We start from the raw sequence: 21199 nt of genomic DNA on the forward strand, positions 1-21199 counted from the left end.
TCTGTAGAGAAATTCTTTGGGTTCTTCGTTTTCAGAATCACTATTTTCCAGTTCTATATGAATTACTTGTTCTGCCAGTTCTTGGAGGTCGCCGTTGGTAAGTCTCTCACCAGAAACCTGCAGTAACTCCTATATATCCTGCTCGTCTATATCTCCTAGTCCGTCTGTATCGATTCGGTTCAATTTGGTCAACCTAACGGTACAGCAAGAGGCTCTTCTCGGGGAGAATTCTTGGATACCTTCCGCCATAACTTCTTTCTCGCTGCGTTCATGCATTTATCAGTGATTTCTCGTCGATATTGCCTATTGCATTCATGATGTTATATTTTTTCCAAAATTGCACCAAGTAAACATAGATTTAAGGACTACGCGCTACGACGAATTGACACCGTTTGCTGATTTGGTTCGTGTTCGGGAATAATCGTATTATATACGAATCAATGAAATGCCGCGATAATTTAAATCAGCGTAAATTTTGAGCTTTTTTTAGGCTTTGATCAGACCGCGTTATATCGAGACAGCGTTAAGCTGGGTCTTACTGTACTTATAAATGTAAAATTTAAACTTGTGCACGGTATCTTTGAAAATAGATGGAATCTACATTTTATATGCATCAGCTTACGAAACTTGGGACTCGCGCCCTCATTGCGTTATAACGGAGTAGTAGGTCATTTAAAACCTCTGAACTGATTGTTCAGAGGACTATTTTGGATTATTCGTGTTTTTCGTCCACTGATTAGCACGGATAATCGGTAGTTCGGTGTGGTTACAAAAATCCAAATATCTTGCGTATTCGTAAGCAGTGGCACGAAGATACAGTCAAACCTCGGTTTTCGAACTTAGTGTTCTTAAACACAAACAAATTTTCCCTTAAGAAACAATATAAAATGGATTAATCCGTTTCCGACCCACGAAACAGCTTTTTTTTAACCTTTTGAGGTGTATTTCACGAATAAACGTGCAATATACCTGCAAATGCAATATAATAATATCTATATCTAATGCGTGAATGTTGCGACTCGATCTATGTATAATTCAACTTTTTAAAATTTGAGCCGCGTATAGAAAATCAGAATTCTTGTTTTTATGGTATTTGTACAGAAAATCAGTTTGGATCAGGCACTATCAATAAGAAAAAGTTACTTTTCAAACCGCTATCCCGACAGCCCGTTTCTGTCTATCTAAGATGTTACTCGCTTTTGAAAATATTTCCGCAGGTACAGTACAGTACAATCTGGGGAAAGTTTTTATCGTCTCGAACCACGGTTCCGATCCATTTGAAGATAACGAAGTTGGTCGAGTGTACGATTAATTCGTGGTTCCTCGTGGTAGCGTAGCTCCAAATAATCGAAAGGGCTGTCTCATTTCGGGCCTACGGCCCCTACCGAGATCGAATCACCCAACAGCGGGACGAAGCGTTGAGCTTTATAATCCTTAGGCTCGAGACGGTTTTTCATCAGCTACTGGGTGATTCAAATATAAATATTTGATTCTAGGATCCGGGAGTGGCGAAAGAATGGGAAAGATAGAATAGAGTTCTTTATTGAGAAATAAATCGCTTATTTTTATTATCGAAAAGAATATCTCGCAGACATTGTCGTTGCCCGTTTTGAAGATGCGACGTTTTCTTTTATGCAGTTTATCATCGGAATAATTTCAGAAATGGTCACGCAAGTTTCGCCACTTTGTTCTCCGATCACGTATTTTACGGGATTTACACTCTGTGGAAGAGTTTAGCGCTAATAAACTAGTGTCTCGAATACGGAAACACCTTGTAACTATTTGCGGATTAATTTCGCAGTAGTGTTCGACGTAGAAATGGCAATGGACAGATTGCACGAACTGGAAGACTCGTAGCAAAAACGATCGAACAAATCGCACCAATGATCGGAAGGATTTCCATCTCGAACGTACGGCGTGGCAGAAAATACGACCCATTATGCATAATAGAGAAGACGGATCCCACAATTTAACGGAACGATTTCGCCTAAAAGATTAGTATGTTGCTGTGGCGAAAATTAGTCTCTTTTTATTCTATTCGCGTGATGTAAATGTATGTAAGAAGCAACTCTCACTAAATAATATAACAAACTAAGTTTTATTTGCTATCATTCCGAATTCGAAAATTTAGTGTCTGGCAGATATAAAGACAGGCATAGATTACATAAAACGATACTAATTACTATGACAGAAGATTGCTACATAAATAAGATTTCGGCAGTTAATGTTGGATGAACTTATACTGACGGTAATGCATTATAAGCTTTTATAAGCAGGTAAACGATGGAATTCAATGTCCGGATTCATTGTATCGACGATGGGATCATTGACACGCATCGATTTATTGGTTGTGGGTTTAGGTGTAACATTGTAGTCTGATTTCGAATGAGGAGAAACATTCCTCTGTAGGATTAAGTTGTGGTGAGTACAGTGGTTAGTATTTGTAACTTATGGACTGCTCCGTCAGTCTTGTAACCGTGATTGATGAAATGTTACTTTATCCATTATTAATTAAATAGAATCCCGGAAATCTGTTCTTCGGATCGTCGCAATGTTTACGTTGAAAGGACAAATAATTCCGAGTTGTACGAGCGTGGAAGACTCGTACAACTCGAAACTATTTGTCCTTGCTCTTACCGGAATTGAAACATGCCGGCGTGGAAGGGCCGCATGTTTCAATTCCGGTGAGAGCTAAAATAGCTACGAGACATATTCTTCCATTTATTCGTTGGACGGGTGGTATTCGCATTTATACGTTCGGTCGAATCAGTGGCGCAGCGTGGGTGTCAGCCGCACGGGGCAAAGGAAAATTTCGCTTCTCCCTTATTTAGTTATCTCAATTTAAAAGACTAAAATTCAGTTTCGTCACAGAATAAGTAATGAAAATTTCCGTGCTAGTGTTGCCACCTTTTTAAAATCGCTGACCCAGAGGGCAGGTGAGGTTTGTTCGAACAGAAGTTCCTGACGCATGCGTATGTCATTTTGCAATGCGAAGAATAATGTGCAGTGCATGCCGGTTCTAAATCAGGTACATTTAGGGACTAGGGAGACTTGGATAGGAGTAACGTAAGTAACCTAGATGACATAGCTCTATTGAATATTGGAGATGTGTATGAATACGAATCGTACAAGCAAAAAAAAAAAAAGGTCGACAGGTTACGCACGATATTGCCGGGAAAAATTAACAGTTCACCCGGACAGTGAGTCGATTTCCGGACTGTCCGGGTGGTAACACTATTCCGTACTCATTTTAATTGGTCCGAATCGTAGGTGGGACGAAAATATGAAATAAAATGATTCAAATGTTTACAAGATATTATTATTATTTATTGTGAAATTTTGCCGCCCCTTAAAATGTCGCCCGGGGCGGGCCGCTCCGGCCTCCCCCACTACGCTACGCCACTGGGTCGAATACCCATAATGTCTGTGGGTGTGCACATTTATTCCCGTTTCGTCCAAGAACAGTAATGCCGAATTTGGAATTGACCATCGCCCTTGCATAGCACACTCTCGTTCACTATTTTTGAATCAATATTCCAGACATTAACTTTCCTCTGTCTTTTCCGGGTGTCCGCATTCCGGCTTCATATATCTGCAAATCGAACTTTAGCTTTTTCGTGTATTATCACCTTCCAGTTTCGATCGGATGCCGTCGATTGCCAATGAATTATTTCCATCTCTTACGGGTGGCATAGGGCGGAGAAGCGATCCTTGCATTTGCTGACATGGAGAGGAGATCCAACAGCAAAGCAATGGCGTAGTTTCCTTTGTTCGTTTTTCAATTCCATTTTCCTTTAGGCCATCGGAATGCTTTTATTTTTGCTCCTAAATTTTATTAGGCACGCTCATTCTAGGGACGTATGGACATTATCACTTTGACCTCAATGTATCTCGAAAACGAAGTCACGGACAAACATTCTTTATTACATTTCTGAGAACGAACTTAATTCTATAAGCCACAAATACTTTGTCGCGCGATTTGGACGATATCACTTTGTCGCATGCGCTCGAACTACCATACGGTATCTCGAAATGAAGTCACGGATGAGGAATTGGAAAGTGGCAAAATGTTATCAAAATTGATGGAAGAGATTTGGAAAACGAACACGATTTTGTAAGCTACAAAGAAGGTTTGGCTGACGCTTCTCCTCAATAAGTAAATATGTTGAAGCTACGAGTCAGAGGAGAGGCACGGAATCGGGAGAATCGCAACAACACCAGGCGCGAAAGCCCGGATTTCCGCACTGCAGCGCAACTTGGCAAAACGACCGGTCCTAGCCACGCAGTAATTTGTACAACGAAGGCAACCCGCAGGTTTGGGGTTTTCGCTTCCGACTGGAAAATTCTGTCGGAATTTGCTACTCGAAAGCGGTAAAGACGGAAAGGGAAAGCCGCTTACGGAATAAACAGAAGGTCGCGTTTCGACCGAAAACGTAAATGCAGAAAGGGAGGAACACCTACCTCTGAGCATGACTTCGCACATTCGGTTGCAGTCGGTGTAGCGCTCAAAGTTATTCTTGTTGCCGCGGCATCCTCCGTAGACGAACTGCAGGCACATGGTGCGGCCGGAGTCGTAGTACCAGCGGGGAAAATATCCTCTGCACGGACCCGAGTCCTTTTCTTTGGTGCAGATTTCTGATAGGACGACAGAGAGTTTAGGCCGAGCCGCGTACGACCGGAAACATAACTCTTACCTTTGGCTTCGGCGTAGTCGACGGTGCATTCGGGTCTCTCGGCGGCGCAGGGAGATTTCTGTATCAATTCGGCGTTACAGACCGTGGGTCCCGTCGGATTAGTGTACAGCCGGGTTCTGGTTTTCGTCCCCTTGCCGCAGGAAGCGCTGCACGGAGACCATTCGGACCAGTGGGTCACTTCGCACGTCGGGTCTGTCTGGGGTGAATGAAAGATTAGCCTGCTCCTGGAAGAGCCATGGGGAAAAACGCGATTCCATCAGTACGTTTTCTTTAAAACCCCAACGATTCCGAGTTGGCCAACTCCTGGACTAGCCGGATTCCAGTCGCTACGCCCTCTGGCGTCGTCCAGAAGAAATACTGAATCTCGTCGGTTTTCTATTTGTATGGCAAGCCCCAGCTCCACGTCCTTTCGTTACCTTGGTTTCCGACCAAGGTAACGAAAGGACGTGGAGCTGGGTTTCCGACCAAGGTACGAGTATCTTTGTAATTGGCTACAATTATCTTTTAAACTCTCGATTCTAGGAGGGAAAGAAATGCCGTAGGGAAAACACCTTCGGCATTTTTTCCCTCATTAATTAATTAACAATTAGAGTAATTTTAACCAAATTATATATCGTTTATATCAATTAGTGTACCATAAAATTGGTTTCTGGAAATTGAAACTGGTCGTTCGGCTTAACGTCGCGGTTTTCACCAATAGTATCGACGACGTTCGGCCAGGACAAGATATATAATAAGAGACGAACGTATCCCGTTCGATACTCAGTAAAGATCGTCCCTGAACATCGGTGCTGTGGTTGATGCCGTAACGAATCGTTGTATGAAATACTGTGATCCCGGGAATAAATGGTCGTTCGAAAATAAGCCAAATAATATAATATAATTGTCGTCTAATCGTATCTCGTGCTACAATTTTCTCTCGTTTTCTGCACGAAAACCGGAAATTCAAAGATTGGATATTTTTGTAATTATACGAGTAAGAGCATTGTATTTTTTTTTTTTTTTTGTCGTTCTACATAATATATTTTTAAGTTAACACGCCCGTCCGTTAATTCGCTGCGTCGTTGCATTAATGGAAAATAAAACCAAGCTGAGTATATTAAAACTAGAAATTCGTCCGCAGAACATGGATTACTTTCTAGGAAGGAAGTAAAAATGGAAGAATTGAAAAGAGTAGTCAATATTTTGTAGAAATTAGGTAGCTTGTACTTTCCGTCGGAACAAAAGAAAATAATCAAAATTTCACCTGGATTGGACAAAAATAGCGGGAGTTATGGAGAATTTACACACGCAGACAGCCGATAGCTTTTATATTATTTATGCCAAGCTATATTCCCTGGCAATCGACTTGGCTATGGTGAAATGCTTCGGTCTTTTCGGCTTTTCGAATCTTCAAAATGTCTTATTGCAGACGGCAATGATCTGTAATCCAGTCGATGTTTCAAACCCCTAAAATGATTCGCCGATAGAGACTCGCTCGTCCATTGGCCGCGACTACTAACGCCGCGCATTCGAACGTAGAATCTCACTTTGGCAGTTAAAAGACTAGTTTCTAACGGGGCCGAGGAAAGGCGGGAGCGCAAAATTGTTAGCCGGGCCAACTAATAAATTCATAGAAAACTCTAGTACGAGTATGAAAATTTATATTATTACGTGTATTTGTATGATTTTTATCAACTCTCAAAATTTTCTAGAAATGTAATATTAACGCGTTAATCGTCCATATCCTTTTCGTGCTGCTTCCCAAACCGCTTACTACTACCATCTCCAGGATAATTGCAGATGTAAATGACTCTGTTGGGGCCTTGACAGAGCCGTTGAGCATGTCCATAGCAGCAAACAAATGGAAGGAACCATACCTGTAAATGTGATCTTTCGCGTGCGGCTGATTCCCATGAAATCAGCCGCACGCGATGACCAGTGGGGCCGCGCTCTGCTAAGACTGGCGACGTAGTTAGTCTAGCGACTCTGCTGTCTTAGAGTAGCCCACTCGAACGTTCCTGGAGTACTCGATGTTATATAGTTTTAGGCGATATGGGAATTCGCCACCAGGCACCGAAGTGCGAGCGATACTGGCACCGAAGCCCACGACTACGTGCGGAGCATCGATCAAGACTAGCGATAGTGAGCCTTGACGACGTGAAGCATGGAGAATAGCAGTAGTCGATAGAAGTTAAAGCATTTATTACTTGTTTTAGACGCCGATCGCCGTGCCTATAACAAAACTTGCTTCCAAGCGTGACGTCCTTGACTTTTCTTTAGTATTTTTCGATAAATAGCATTAGAACTTCTGATTACCGTGCTGTACTGACTGCTAAACTCGCGATAGGCTTAGAGGAGCAAGTATTCTTTAGGCTAATTTCGGAAAGCGACATCTTGCCAAGGATCAAGTTTACATGTACGGTTCTTTTAACTTTTCTGCTTCTATGGATACGCTCTGCAGCTCTGTTAAACTACCAATAGCGTCATTCGCATCTGCAATCCTACCACCCGAGAGATAGATTTTCGTTACCCTTTGCCGTGTGAATTTATCACTCACGTATGTAAAAAGTGAATTTTGTAAACATTACAACGAAATTTCCCATACATTTCACCAAAATGCCTCCGTCGGCACAAATTTCCAAACCGTTGTCTTTTTCAGTTTATCTGTTCATCTAAATACTACTAAAAGTCCTATATTGTTTGTTGGTTTTAATTAAATACAGAAAAACGCGCCAAATTTTAAAGAATCTCGTACGACAGAAGACAATAGAAACAAGTTTCGTTAAAATCGATTAAAGTAGTTTTTTTCTGCCCACGGCATCGTTCCGTTTTTAACGCTGTCGATTACGTCTCCTCACGTAAAAGTAAAACGTGGTTCTTGAATTCCGCCATCCAAAAACCACTTTTTACTTTTAATTTATTCCATATTTCGTCGGGTCGAACGGAACGGCGTATCCCACCAAGGCCCGAAAAGTTGACGCGATTAGTAAATGGAATGCCGGAGTAAGAACCGAGGTTTCGCCTGAATTATAGCGTGATAACGCGAGATATAATAATTTAAAAGTGATTATTTATATTTAAAAAAAACGTCCGTCCGTCCTCTACGCCTTGTCTTGTATCGCTAGTTGGGCATGAGTTTCTAGGCTATATCGCCCCGTGGTAAAGTGTGACGTAATTGTCATGTAATAGTAATTGTACGAGTTTATGATGATCTTTACGCGGGGAATAATTAAGGTTAACTGGCCTCTATCGGACGTTATGGACGTGGAGAAAACCGGAAAACTCAAAGCGCAGTCCGTCTGGTTCAAGTCCAACTCACGACCACCGAACTCCCGGTGTTCGGGGAACGGAACCGCTCATCCACCGGTGGGGTCCTCTACGCCTCTAAACACTTCGATCGACACGCACCCATATTTTACCGACGGTAAAATACGGAAAATGGGGGAAAATACAAATCGAACGTCGGTGGCATTCGAATACAACAAATATTTTAAAAACGTCGTCGACTGAACATTTGTGTTGTCGATATCCATTACGAATAAATAAAAATATAAAGACGGGCACGTAAAACAAATAAACACGATAATAGCCGAGGACCAGCGTTACCTCCCCAGGCGAGCTACGAGTTGTGTATTTATTTTGACGCATGAAAAACGCCAATGGCCATAGTATCATTAAAGATGTATATATATATATATAATGTCACTAGGCGTATACTTCGAAAAAGGCTGGTTACGGCACTCCAAAGCCACCACGGATTACGGCTTCGGCTCTGGTCTGGTCCCCCGGACCCAAGTTCGAGTTCTCGGTTTATTTCAGGAGAAATCTAAAACGAGATGGGCGGAGACGTTACGTCTCTATTAGACGCTACTATTACCTATGACGGTATCTTCTATATAAATCTTTAGTAAGTAATCCGATGGGTCTTTAATAATTTATGAATATCGTATTTTTTCGAATACAGCTGGCTACCGGTGATGGAATAAAACGCGAATTTAATACTTCTGTTCTTTTACTTATTCGTCAATAGCTAGCAAATAACACTCCGCTTTGCAGTGTTATTCACATTCAATCGGTGAATGAACTTATTCTAGTGACGTTCTTGGCTAACCATTTTTCCAACATCCTTTAATTGCACCGAATAAAGACGAGCGGGCAAAAATATTTCAAGTTCTCGGCAACACGCGCAATTCGTTTGGTCTCGAGTAGAAAAGCGTATGTTGTATTGAATGCGGCACCGTCTTTTGCATTCATCTAACAGAAATTGAAGTGGAATGCGTTGACCCGCTGCTGCACGGCATTGACCGTAGGCTAAGCAAAGATCGAGCGTTAAAACATTTGCTAAATGTATTGAATGAAGTCGACGAATTTATCAAAATACTTCGGCTAACGTAAAAGAGAACGGTTTTTAGAGTTGATGGAGAGTAAATCCCTGGTCACGCGTTTACCGTTTAGCATTCAAATATAGTTGAGCGTATAAACCAGCTAAATACAACGTTACCCCAGCTTCTCGAACGTGTCTGGATTTTAAAACAAATATGATAATTTTCCAACCGAATATTTTGGAAAAACTAGTCCATTTTTCTGCATTGTTTCGAGCATCGACGGAACACACCGCTACCGTAGATTACTCTTCGTTGCTACATTCTTGCGAAGTTTGCAAAATGAGTTTGAGCAAAGTTTCGGGAATTTAATGCGATTGGATTTCATGCAGGAGTGATACTGTGCGGAGAAGATTCTTTACTATTACTGTTAAGAATTCTTTCAGTAGTAAGATAACTGGCATGGGGTCCTAGTAATCAGGTGGTTGGGTAAATTTGCAATTAGAGATTGCAGGCATCCAAGGCCAGATCACATAGACCAAAATTTTTAGTGTGAGCTTACAGACGGGTTTGGCCGTTTGAAAGTGGCGGCGGTAAAAGAAAGAGGCCGAAAGACTTGGGTACGCGACAAGTGGGCAACGAAAACTTAAAAATTTTTGCACGATTTGGCGGATATTTTTTTTTATTTACAGTCAAAGCTGTATATAACAAAGTGACTAAGTCCCGCAAAATATTAGCCATGGAGAAATTTCGTTATACAGAAATTTAACTGCACTATTTAAAAGCAATTTTACATAGGTATTTTCGGCCGAAAGATCTGGAGAAAAGTTTTAAATCACGATGCGAAAAATATAATAGAATATTTACGTAGCATTGCATCTATATATATAATGTTTGATGTTTGTTTGTTTGTTCGCTATGCACACCTAGGCCGTTCGAGCAATTGGTACAAAACTCGGCAATTACATTCAAATTATTATTAAACTCAGATCATGTACGTACCGTACATCCTACCCGATATTATCGATTGTATTTGTATAAATGGATTAATTTTTGTTTACATTTGATTGCTGGCTTTACATGTAACGCCATCTATGGGGAATATTTTGACAAAATAATTAACTAAATCTAATTCTTACAAAAAAAGGTATTATTTAAAAAACTATATACAGTAATACCTCGACTTACGCAATCCCGGAGTTACGCGATTTTCAAATCTCGTCGATTCTTCTTTTGTTTGAGCGCCACGCAACCCTTGATTACGCACCTCCACACTATTGTTCAGCTTAAACGTTCGGACGTGTCGCGCGAAATCGACACATAGCTACAATTTATTTCTGTGTTTGTTATATCTACGGAGACTCGAGAGACTCTATGTGGTGATTTCTTGTAACCGTGAACGAATCAAAAGACGAGATAAGACTAACGAGAACATTTGTTAGCTTACATACATCCGACTTGGATTTTACATAAATTGCGAAATTATACCTCAACTTATGCGAATTCGACTTACGCGGTTATCGCTCAGTTCCATCTATCGCGTAAGTTCGGGGTATTACTGTATATTATATTCACATTTTATTCACTAAGTTATTGCAACAATGATATAACGCGAAATAGACGCGCCATAATTGCGACAGGTAGCACATAACACTTGCCTGCATGGAGTAAAGTAGTGTTTTGCCCTCTACATTATACTTTCCGTGTTAATAATAGAGTGGTGCCGGTTATATATCGAACTCCGTTAGGAGAATAATTTTTGAAGTGAAATAACGTGATTTATCGGATGTTCTTATATAGTTAATCTGGTTTCCTCTCTCTTGCGATTTCCAAGTTTGGTCTCGACTTTCATTTATGTAACAGGAGCGGACTGGCCATATGGAAAATGTGGAAAATTCCACATGGGCCGTATACAATTTGGGCCGTTTTTTTTATAAATATGTACATAATGTACCGTTTGGTTAAGTTTAATTTTAAAAAATTCATTTATTTTTTTTTGTTAAGTAAGGTAAATTTCAATTTTTAGGTATAATATAGGTATATGTGTAGGCCTGTATCATTTTACCCGGCCCCACCCGTATCCGAAGCTAAATTAGTTCAGCCGATCTGAGTTAAACACCACATTAGCCCGATTCGGCCCAAACAGAAAGCATCCTAGGAGAAAAATAATCAAAACTACTTTCTAAACAGAGAAAATTGGTCATTTGTTTACATTGCTAGAAACTGTTCACCACTCCTATGAATCTTAATGCTAAACTATAAAAATGCAAGTTATTAGTTTTGTACCTACCTAGCCACCAAAGCAATGATTGTAGTCATAACAAATTTAATGGCCACTTATATTATTTCCTTTATTTTAGGCAAGTAAAAAATGTTATTCAATAATAATGTCTCTGTATTCCAAACGATTTAATTAAAAATAATCTATTTTGTAGTGTGAGGCCGGGACCTCATCCCCTCTCCAATAGGAAACTGGTTGTCGAGCTAAAGCTAATAAATCGGTGATTTATTTCGTAAACAAGAACGAGTGTAAGACGATTTAATTGTCGCATTCCCGGACCAAATTCACACGTCTTCGATCTAGATCAGGGAAGGTGGGAGAGAGAGCAACCGGGGAGAGTTCGACTGTCATCTTACAGCGAGTTCAAAGCACATTAGACCAAAATTTACGGGACCATCACTAAATATTCCTGAAAACGCATTTCAAAAATTAAGCAGTATTTTAATACAGTTTAATCCAGTAGCTACTCAACACAATATTATTTCAGAATTGCAACATTTTAAATCGTCATGGAATATTTTAAAGGAAAATGTCAATGAAACTTTTATAAAATTAAACGAAAATGAACATTCTACTGATGATCAAGTAGAAACTAATAAAGATGCGATTTTATCCTCTTACTGCATTGCTTGCAAAAATTGCTCTATTTGTTGTTATAATATATTATTCAGATATAACATGTTAAGTGGCGCTTATTCTATACTTGGTCAAGCATACAAATATCTGCTATCTATGTCTGTAACACAAGTGTCCGGTGAACAAAGCTTTTCTATGTTAAAATTAATTAAAAGCAGGCTAAGATACTTATAAGTATCTCGCAAGAAAATCTAGAAGCCTTCGTGTTAATGTCAGTGGAGAAGGATTTTTTAAACGAAATACATTCTGATGATGTCATTAATATTATTGCTCAACAAAGCAAACTTCTAAATAAAAAATTAATATTGTAGAATATAGACTTGTGCTTATTGTAATTTTTGTCAATGTTGTATTTTGAATATATTTAAATATAAATAGAAAAAAATATATTTTTTTATTTGTGGGCTGGTCTGGTAATAATTTTCCACACAAAAATTTTAGGACCAGTCCGCCCCTGATATCTAACTCCGTTTTCGAGATTAAGAAAGGACAGAAATAGAAGGATGAAAATGGAAATTTATAGGTCTACAGTTTTTTGAAATTGTAGCCCACTAAGTTCCCTCCAGTAACCGAGTGGATAAAACCACCGAACACCGATAGTCGGTAATGGGTTCGCGCATGGCCAACGGACTGGCCACGTTTTGGAGTTTTCTGTGTTTTCTTCGTGTTAGTAAGACAAACTGGAGCCGGCTTTACATAAAAGTATTTCCGGGATGTATCCTCCTTGGTAGATGGATCGCGTGTCGCGTTTCCGAAACCAAATAAACCAAACCAATTCTAATACAGTAGTTTTTCTATAAATGCGATATTTACCAGGAAACGGACATCCCGTACTCTACCCTGATTTCATCTCCCCTTACTAACTCATAAATCCATAGCCAGAAATTTCTCTCTTTGATACTGCTTAAGCGGTTCTAACGTTCAGCCAAATTAATGTACTGTACAGTACTGTACGTGCCACGACTTTACGGCACAAAGTAGAGCTGGAAGTATTTTTCTGTCGATGTTTATATTTCCTATATTTCGTGGCGACATTACTTCATTCAAAATTTCCAGTAGTTTGTATGCACTTTATTCATACGTTGAGTCTTACTGTCAAATCTTCCAGTATGCTTTTGCCACAATTTTCAAAACTACTCGGACATTTCTGCCGAATTTTAGTTTTTCAACCCATTTTCACCTGTTTTTTACGGTATGACATAAAAGTAAATATTCTCGCATTTTTACAAGATTTCTTTATTTAAACAAGTCTTATATCAAGTCTTTCAGACGTTGAGGTTAGCAACTTCGATCACATGCGTGGCCATCACAACCCGTCTAATACGGATCACTTTTCAAATATTAATAGTAGGCCAGTATTAAATAGTAGTGGTTGATAATTTTCTCTTCCGGGAGAAGAACAAGTATTACTTTTGGTCTTATTACTCCAATCCCCTTATCAACAGTTCCTTATTTCCATAGGACCAGCGGTATGGTGTCATTCGAATAGGAAAATTCCTTAATACGAGGTTACCGACCTGTACAAAATATGTTTTACTTGGTTTTCCAGGGTGCCGAGTTTAAATATTTGGTCCGTTTTTCTCAAAATTTGATTGGTTGGCTGATGACTATTTGATATTCGTTTATTAGTGCCAACATTAGAAGAGCGATAGCTTTTATATTATTTATGCCAAGCTATATTCCCTGGCAATCGACTTGGCTACGGTGAAATGCTTCGGTCTTTTCGGCTTTTCGAATCTTCAAAATGTCTTATTGCAGACGGCAATGATCTGTAATCCAGTCGATGTTTCAAACCCCTAAAATGATTCGCCGATAGAGACTCGCTCGTCCATTGGCCGCGACTACTAACGCCGCGCATTCNTGCCGAGTTTAAATATTTGGTCCGTTTTTCTCAAAATTTGATTGGTTGGCTGATGACTATTTGATATTCGTTTATTAGTGCCAACATTAGAAGAGAATTTTAAAGTTTTTAGGATATCGTATTTTCAATTGGTGTCTACTTGCCATTGAAATTGTATCATTTTGTACTATCCGAATATGGCGATAAACTTGACAATGGTAGGCTGAAATAACTAAATTCTTTATATGGTTCTCGTTTTAATGTTTGTTATATTATAGTATTCAATTTATATTTATAAAGATTATCTTACGTAAGGGTTTATTACAACGAGTGACCGATCTAACACGTTTTAAAAATTTTCTTTCTCTGCTGTACAAAATTTAAAGATTTTTTAAAATACATTAGATTGGTCACTGGGTGTTATAAACCGTTACGTAAGATAATCTTTGTAAATATAAATTGAATATTATAATATAATATTATAGAAGGGTTAGAAGTACGAAATAATCTTAATGTTTGTTGTTATTTTTTATCCCGGAAACGACGGGCGGCTTATCTGCTATTACAACTACAATACGAATTAATCAATTTATAATAAAAAGTTCGTTTTGAATTTCGTGTCTTTTTTTGTTCTAATGTATATAAATGCGCGTAAATGTGTTTCTTAATTACAAAATCGTTTTAAAATGTTTCAGATTACAAAATGTTTAACTGGTTTTTTAGAAAATATTACTTAGGTTTACCGGTGGATCAATAGAAGGAATGGTGATTTTTATAAAGAAAAAAAATTTGAATTTTATCCATTGTTTGTCGCTGATACATAGCCAAACGATATCCATAAATACTCGGGCTATAAATGCGCTATTTTATTAATTAATACAGTACTAAGTAATTTCTACTAGAGGTAGACGTTAGGCGCCATCTCTTCTTTAAGTTAAAAATTATAATTTAAATAATTTAGAATCACGTGGAAGAAAAGAAGGCGATCGTTTGGCTATGTATATATATCGGGCCTAGGGTTGTTTAATATACTTATCCGTTCGTCTCTTATTTTATCGCCCACACGTCCTGCGCCGATGGACGGTGTTCCGAAAAGCTTCGTGGCGTAAAACTCGTCTTCCGGGCAGATCCGTAAAGTGGCTAAACCAGACGAAGACGGGGTAAACCCTTCGTAGACTCTCCGGCCGTTCCGCGGAGTGTGTTAAGCGCGGAAGAAGGTTCCGTTTGTCTTTGGCAGCGGGAGAAGAGGCCAGGCGTAAAATGGGGGAAGTTTGAGACGGCGGGGAAAAAAGTTTTACGGTAGAGTCTGGTCAAAGGAATGGTACGGTGGAGGAGAATTTCCAGGGCGGAACGGGAGTTTTCTGCCGGACGGAATAGGAATGAAAGAAGAAAGGCCACCGTGCCAGCCGGAGTAAGAACGTGCGGACTGGAATGGTGGAGAAAGCGCGTTTTACTACTTGCCGCGCCGCTGGAAATTGCGAGAAGCGAAGGCGGCTTAAGGCAAGTCGGCCGAGGTCCTTTTAATTTTGGCCCGGCTCCCGGTCCGACGGGTGAACGAAGAGGGAATAAGAGAAGGAAAGAAAGAAACTTACCGTCTCTCCCGTCTGGCAGTCGGTCTCGGACGGACCGCAGGCCTCTTTCTCCATCAGATCCAGAGTGCAGACCTTTCTGGCCGCGTAGTTCCGATACTTCCTGCTCCTGGTCCTCAGCCCTCTGCCGCACGTGCTGCTGCATTCGGTCCACCGGCTCCAGGGCGACGTCTCGCAGCTGACGTCGCTGAAGACGAGAACCCGATTAGCGGATGAAATCTTTGGATGGCGGCAGATCGGTGGCCTACGGTACTTACCCCACGCACTCAGTCTCACAGGCAACTTTCTCTTCTAGCTGCAAGTCGCAGTCGACCGAAGGCGACCTCTGCTCCTCCTCGTACGACCTGACCCTGATCTGGTAACCCTGGCCGCAACTGACGCTGCACGGGCCGAACTCGGACCACGGGGTGGCGGCGCATTCTGTCCAACGAGAATCCCAGAAAGGAGTCGGTCTCTCCCCGTCTTCACCCGGACGGGAAAGGGACCGGGCTCCCCACCCGGAAAATCCGGAAGAGAGGACTTACCTGTGACGTTGCTGCTGGCTGCTAGAAAGACGAAAGAAAGCGTCAGTCGATGAGAAAAACAGAGAGGAAGCGGAAGATCTTTCGAAAACCGCGGCGGGGCACTTACGGATTCCGAGTCCGACGCGACGCTGGCCCGTATCGAAATATTTGCCACTCGATTCGGCTTTTCGGTCGAATATTATACAAAAAAGAACGTGGCAATTATTTTGTTAAATCACTGAAAGTATAGAGGAGAAGGTGGTATTATGGAACCCCAATTATATTTTAGTGAATTGTAAACAAGGTATCATAACTACATCCACATTTTTTTGTGCGAAAAGTACTGGTAACTATTAAACTAAATGTTCCTAATTGGATTTTTCACTGGTGTAACTATAAGTATGGTTTTTGAAAAATTCTGTACAAAAAGTCAGGAACTTCAAGAAAAGTCAGTTAGGGGAAACCGGGTGGTAATATGAAACCTTATATTCCAGCAGCTCTTTTTCGATATTCTCAGGAAGAATTGACTTTATACCTAGTGTCTTTTTCACAAATTGCTCCGGACGAATGTTTGCTTGCAAATTGAGAGTTCGGAGGAGTTGGGTTCCATATTAAAAGCACCAATGGAATCGCCATCTTGAATTAACTTATGTCTGCCAAGACCAAATTTTAAAAAACATGAACATCACACAGATTAATATGTACCCCTAAGTCTGTGGAACGGAATACATGCACCGATGAACCTACAACTACACGATTTATATTTTAAAAATAATTAAATCCATTTAGCATTCAAAACTTTCGAATTTTGAAAAACACAAATTTGATGATTCACTACGGACAAACGTTTAACTGAAGTAAAACGGGTTTTCCCCTTGCTATGGGTGTCTGCCTAGTTCAGTTCAGCCACAATCCGCTACAGTTCGCCTTTATTATCAGTTCGAAATGGAATGGTTCCATAATACCACCTTTTCCTCTACTCTTACTACTAACGATGTTTTATCCGTCGCTTAGTAATTAATCGGTGGCCAATGAAAAGGCCACAGGTTGCGACGCCATGCTCCCGAAGATACGACGGCCGTGGCCGATTTTCGTCATTTCGTTAACAAACTCGGTGGCCGAGTTCCGTCAAGTTTAGGAAGTGACGACGGAAATCGGTCGCGCCATCGCGCAATTCCGTCGGCGACCGAGACTAGAGGGAAGCCGCGGTTTTCGGCGTTTCTTCCGCTTCCGGTCACCCAGAAAAGACTTACGTCGGTCGACGTCGATGTCGGGCAGCAGGGTGAAGAGGTCTTGGTCGTCGCAGGATTTGTCGTAGACTCTCTGTCGTGTGACGGTCATCCTGGCCACGGGCTTGGTGGGGCTGCCGTTGGCGTTGTAAAAGGGGGAGTCGGGCTGGGCGCCCGTGATCCTCCTGATGCGTTCCTGTGGCACCGTCGGAGACTTGGGCGACTGCGTAAAAGCGTAAGAGCGATTATTGGACCGGCGAAAAACTGTTGCGGTGGGCGGAGAGTTACTCACGATGTAGGTGGTTCCGCTGTCGGTTCCAGCGTCCCACGGATAAAGATTCATGACCTTTTCCATGATCCAAGAACAGTTCTTGAGGCAGAGTTCCAGGGCGCTGACGCCCACGATCCAGTCGGGACTGGGACCCAGCATGCTCAGCAGAGACATCAGATGGTGATAGCGATCCACTCGGAAGACAGCGAAGGTTCTCCCGTTGACGTTTGGGTACCAAAGTCCTCGCGCCTTGATGATGGTGCGGATCTTGTTCGACTGTCGGTCCGAGGAGAAAAGCAATTCGGCATTCGGCCCCATACAAAATTCGAGGTTACTTTTCCAGTTACCCGGAAGGGAATTTCGGCACGGAAACGATCGTCGGCGGCGTTATCGTCTATGGAGTGTATTTTGCCAGTCGCGGGCCTACCGGTTCTATCGTGCCGCGGGCTTAGAACATTTAACAGACGATTTCCAGCACTTGCGGCACGTTTTGATTTAAAAGTTTGACGTAATACGCATATATTTTCCGAGTATTTATATATTTGTTGAATATTTTCCTAATTACCACTCCTTTCGTGTTTATCGTTGTTTCCAATTTCGGACGATAATAATTGCGGGAATGGGTTTATTTACTGCGCAATTCTTTTCTAAAATTTGCTTTCTTAATTTTATAAAGTAACCTTTTAATTACTTACAAAATTACCTTAATAATTGATAAATATTTGAGAGTGACAATTTATCCATCTCCCGCAACTGACTACAATTTTATATTCTCTGTTCGACCATCTCTTCTAAAAATAACGATCAATTATAATCCGGTAATAATAGGACGCTTCAATATTGATTTACTTAAAGACAACGCTACCGGTACGTGTGATTTAACAAACCTATGCCTTTCGGAAAATCTTATCATCCTGGCAGACATACCGACGGGATTTGATACAAGTTCTCCCACGTTACTTGACCCGAAGTTAATTAACGTACGGTACGTGAGACCGAATGTTTAATAACCAGAAATTAGTTTCTGACCACTTGCCTTTATCTTCAGTTCAGTTCTTTATTCCTCGGGTGAAGCAGTTATCATAAACATAAAGAAATAAACAACTCTTCGATTAACTTACTGCATAATGCGTTACAATTCTGCTTCTCTTGGAAGAACTTTTATATAAAAGAACAATTAACGGATTAATTATAATCTCTCCTATTGATATTTGTCGAAAATATCTCCCAATGAAAGAATTTAAGAAAAATAGTAAACCCAACAGGAAAATATTCCTATGACAATTCTTAACAAAAGATACCCGATCTTTAGTAAAACAGAAAAGGTCGGAAAAATAAAAGAAAAGTTGAAGAATACAGATAAATGTAATAAAACACTGGAAAATAAAAGATTTGTCTAAAGAAAACATCGGGCTGCAATTTTTAATCGTCTTAATCTCAAATTAGCAGTGTCTTGCCCCTGTACATCATACTTTTCCTCTTAACAATACAGTCATACCGGTCGTTCATCTATTCCGGAAAAAATTTCTCAAATGAATTCACGTGACTTCGGGTCTAGACTGGAAGTTCGTACGTAGTTAACCAGCCTCTTACCCGTAATTTTTCGGCATCTGGTCTCGACTCTTATCTATCTAACGCCTTTCCTGAGATTAAGGAAGGAAAGACAGAGAGGCGACAGTGGGAATTCATAGGCCTACAATTTTTTTTCAAATTGTAGCCCATTAATTAAGGAATAAAATACGAATTGAAGAAAATAATTATTATAATAATCTATTCCATAACATAAATTCATCGACCGAATTTTGGAGAAGTGTTAAACGATTGCCATCAAACATAGTAAAAAATCCAGTAGCGAGATGCTTAACTTTCCCGGCAACTTTTGATGGCGCCATCTGTTACGATATTTTATTTTAAAAACTTTTTATATTTTTAACTGTTAGAAATCGGAGAAGAGAGCCAACAAGATAAATTCTCCATATCAACCAAGAAATACAAATAGAACTATTATAAAATGGCAGAAAGCTTAACTTTGAGGGTTTTTTTTAAAAAAACTGTAAAGGTTAATAACCAGCAAAATCGTTATTTAAGTCCGACCGTATTAGATCCCCTTTATCTCCCTACTCTCTTGACCTTTTAAACACCCAAAATTTAATAGCATTAATTAAGAAACAAACCTCTCTGCAAAATTTCACAAATTTTCGACAAAAAGCGTGTGTTCGCTCTACACCCCTTCACCCAATTGTCACGAAACTCGGAAGATGCGTTCACATAATTCTAACTCGGACAATGTCTTATATCTTGCCCCAAAATATCGATTCGATTTCTATAAATGAATTAATTTCTATCCACATTCGATTTTCTGTCTTTATACGTAGCGCCATCTATTAGCCAACTAAAAATTTAAAAAACTAATAAACTAAATATACTGTATAANCCGTGTTAATAATAGAGTGGTGCCGGTTATATATCGAACTCCGTTAGGAGAATAATTTTTGAAGTGAAATAACGTGATTTATCGGATGTTCTTATATAGTTAATCTGGTTTCCTCTCTCTTGCGATTTCCAAGTTTGGTCTCGACTTTCATTTATGTAACAGGAGCGGACTGGCCATATGGAAAATGTGGAAAATTCCACATGGGCCGTATACAATTTGGGCCGTTTTTTTTATAAATATGTACATAATGTACCGTTTGGTTAAGTTTAATTTTAAAAAATTCATTTATTTTTTTTTGTTAAGTAAGGTAAATTTCAATTTTTAGGTATAATATAGGTATATGTGTAGGCCTGTATCATTTTACCCGGCCCCACCCGTATCCGAAGCTAAATTAGTTCAGCCGATCTGAGTTAAACACCACATTAGCCCGATTCGGCCCAAACAGAAAGCATCCTAGGAGAAAAATAATCAAAACTACTTTCTAAACAGAGAAAATTGGTCATTTGTTCACATTGCTAGAAACTGTTCACCACTCCTATGAATCTTAATGCTAAACTATAAAAATGCAAGTTATTAGTTTTGTACCTACCTAGCCACCAAAGCAATGATTGTAGTCATAACAAATTTAATGGCCACTTATATTATTTCCTTTATTTTAGACAAGTAAAAACTGTTATTCAATAATAATTTCTCTGTATTCCAAACGATTTAATTAAAAATAATCTATTTTGTAGTGTGAGGTCGGGACCTCGCCCCCTCTCCAATGGGAAACTGGTTGTCCAGCTAAAGCTAATAAATCGATGATTTATTTCGTAAACAGGAACGAGTGTAAGACGATTTAATTATCGCATTCCCGGACCAAATTCACACGTCCTCGATCTAGATCAGGGAAGGTGGGAGAGAGAGCAACCGGGGAGAGTTCGACTGTCATCTTACAGCGAGTTCAAAGCACATTAGACAAAATTTACGGGACTATCACTAAATATTCCTGAAAACGCATTTCAAAAATTAAGCTGTATTTTAATACAGTTTAATCCAGTAGCCACTCAACACAATATTATTTCAGAATAGCAACATTTTAAATCGTTATGGAATATTTTAAAGGGAAATGTCAATGAAACTTTTATAAAATTAAACGAAAATGAACATTCTACTGATGATCAAGTAGAAACTAATAAAGATGCGATTTTATCCTCTTACTGCATTGCTTGCAAAAATTGCTCTATTTGTTGTTATAATATATTATTCAGATATAACGTGTTAAGTGGCGCTTATTCTATACTTGGTCAAGCATACAAATATCTGCTATCTATGTCTGTAACACAAGTGTCCGGTGAACAAAGCTTTTCTATGTTAAAATTAATTAAAAGCAGGCTAAGATACTTATAAGTATCTCGCAAGAAAATCTAGAAGCCTTC

At 39.8% G+C, this 21199-nt stretch overlaps 1 protein-coding gene across 2 annotated transcripts in view; it reads right to left on the reverse strand.

Moving 5' to 3' along the window:
• Positions 1-21199, reverse strand: part of LOC111618756 (spondin-1-like) — a 50125-nt gene that overhangs the window by 10924 nt on the left and 18002 nt on the right. The window contains exons 7-13 of one of the 2 annotated variants that reach the window (XM_023360319.1): positions 17369-17623; positions 17101-17299; positions 15869-15886; positions 15602-15764; positions 15348-15531; positions 4695-4890; positions 4462-4635 (exon numbers count right to left, since the gene is read on the reverse strand). In XM_023360319.1, coding sequence (XP_023216087.1) covers positions 4462-4635; positions 4695-4890; positions 15348-15531; positions 15602-15764; positions 15869-15886; positions 17101-17299; positions 17369-17623 — 1189 coding nt within the window. Of the gene's footprint in view, positions 1-4461; positions 4636-4694; positions 4891-15347; positions 15532-15601; positions 15765-15868; positions 15890-17100; positions 17300-17368; positions 17624-21199 lie in introns of both variants that reach the window. The other variant, XM_023360318.1, reaches the window with a different exon arrangement.

Source organism: Centruroides sculpturatus, unplaced genomic scaffold, assembly GCF_000671375.1.
Source record: "Centruroides sculpturatus isolate CEXI.00-Female unplaced genomic scaffold, Cexi_2.0 scaffold188, whole genome shotgun sequence".
In the NCBI taxonomy this organism is placed as follows: domain Eukaryota; kingdom Metazoa; phylum Arthropoda; class Arachnida; order Scorpiones; family Buthidae; genus Centruroides; species Centruroides sculpturatus.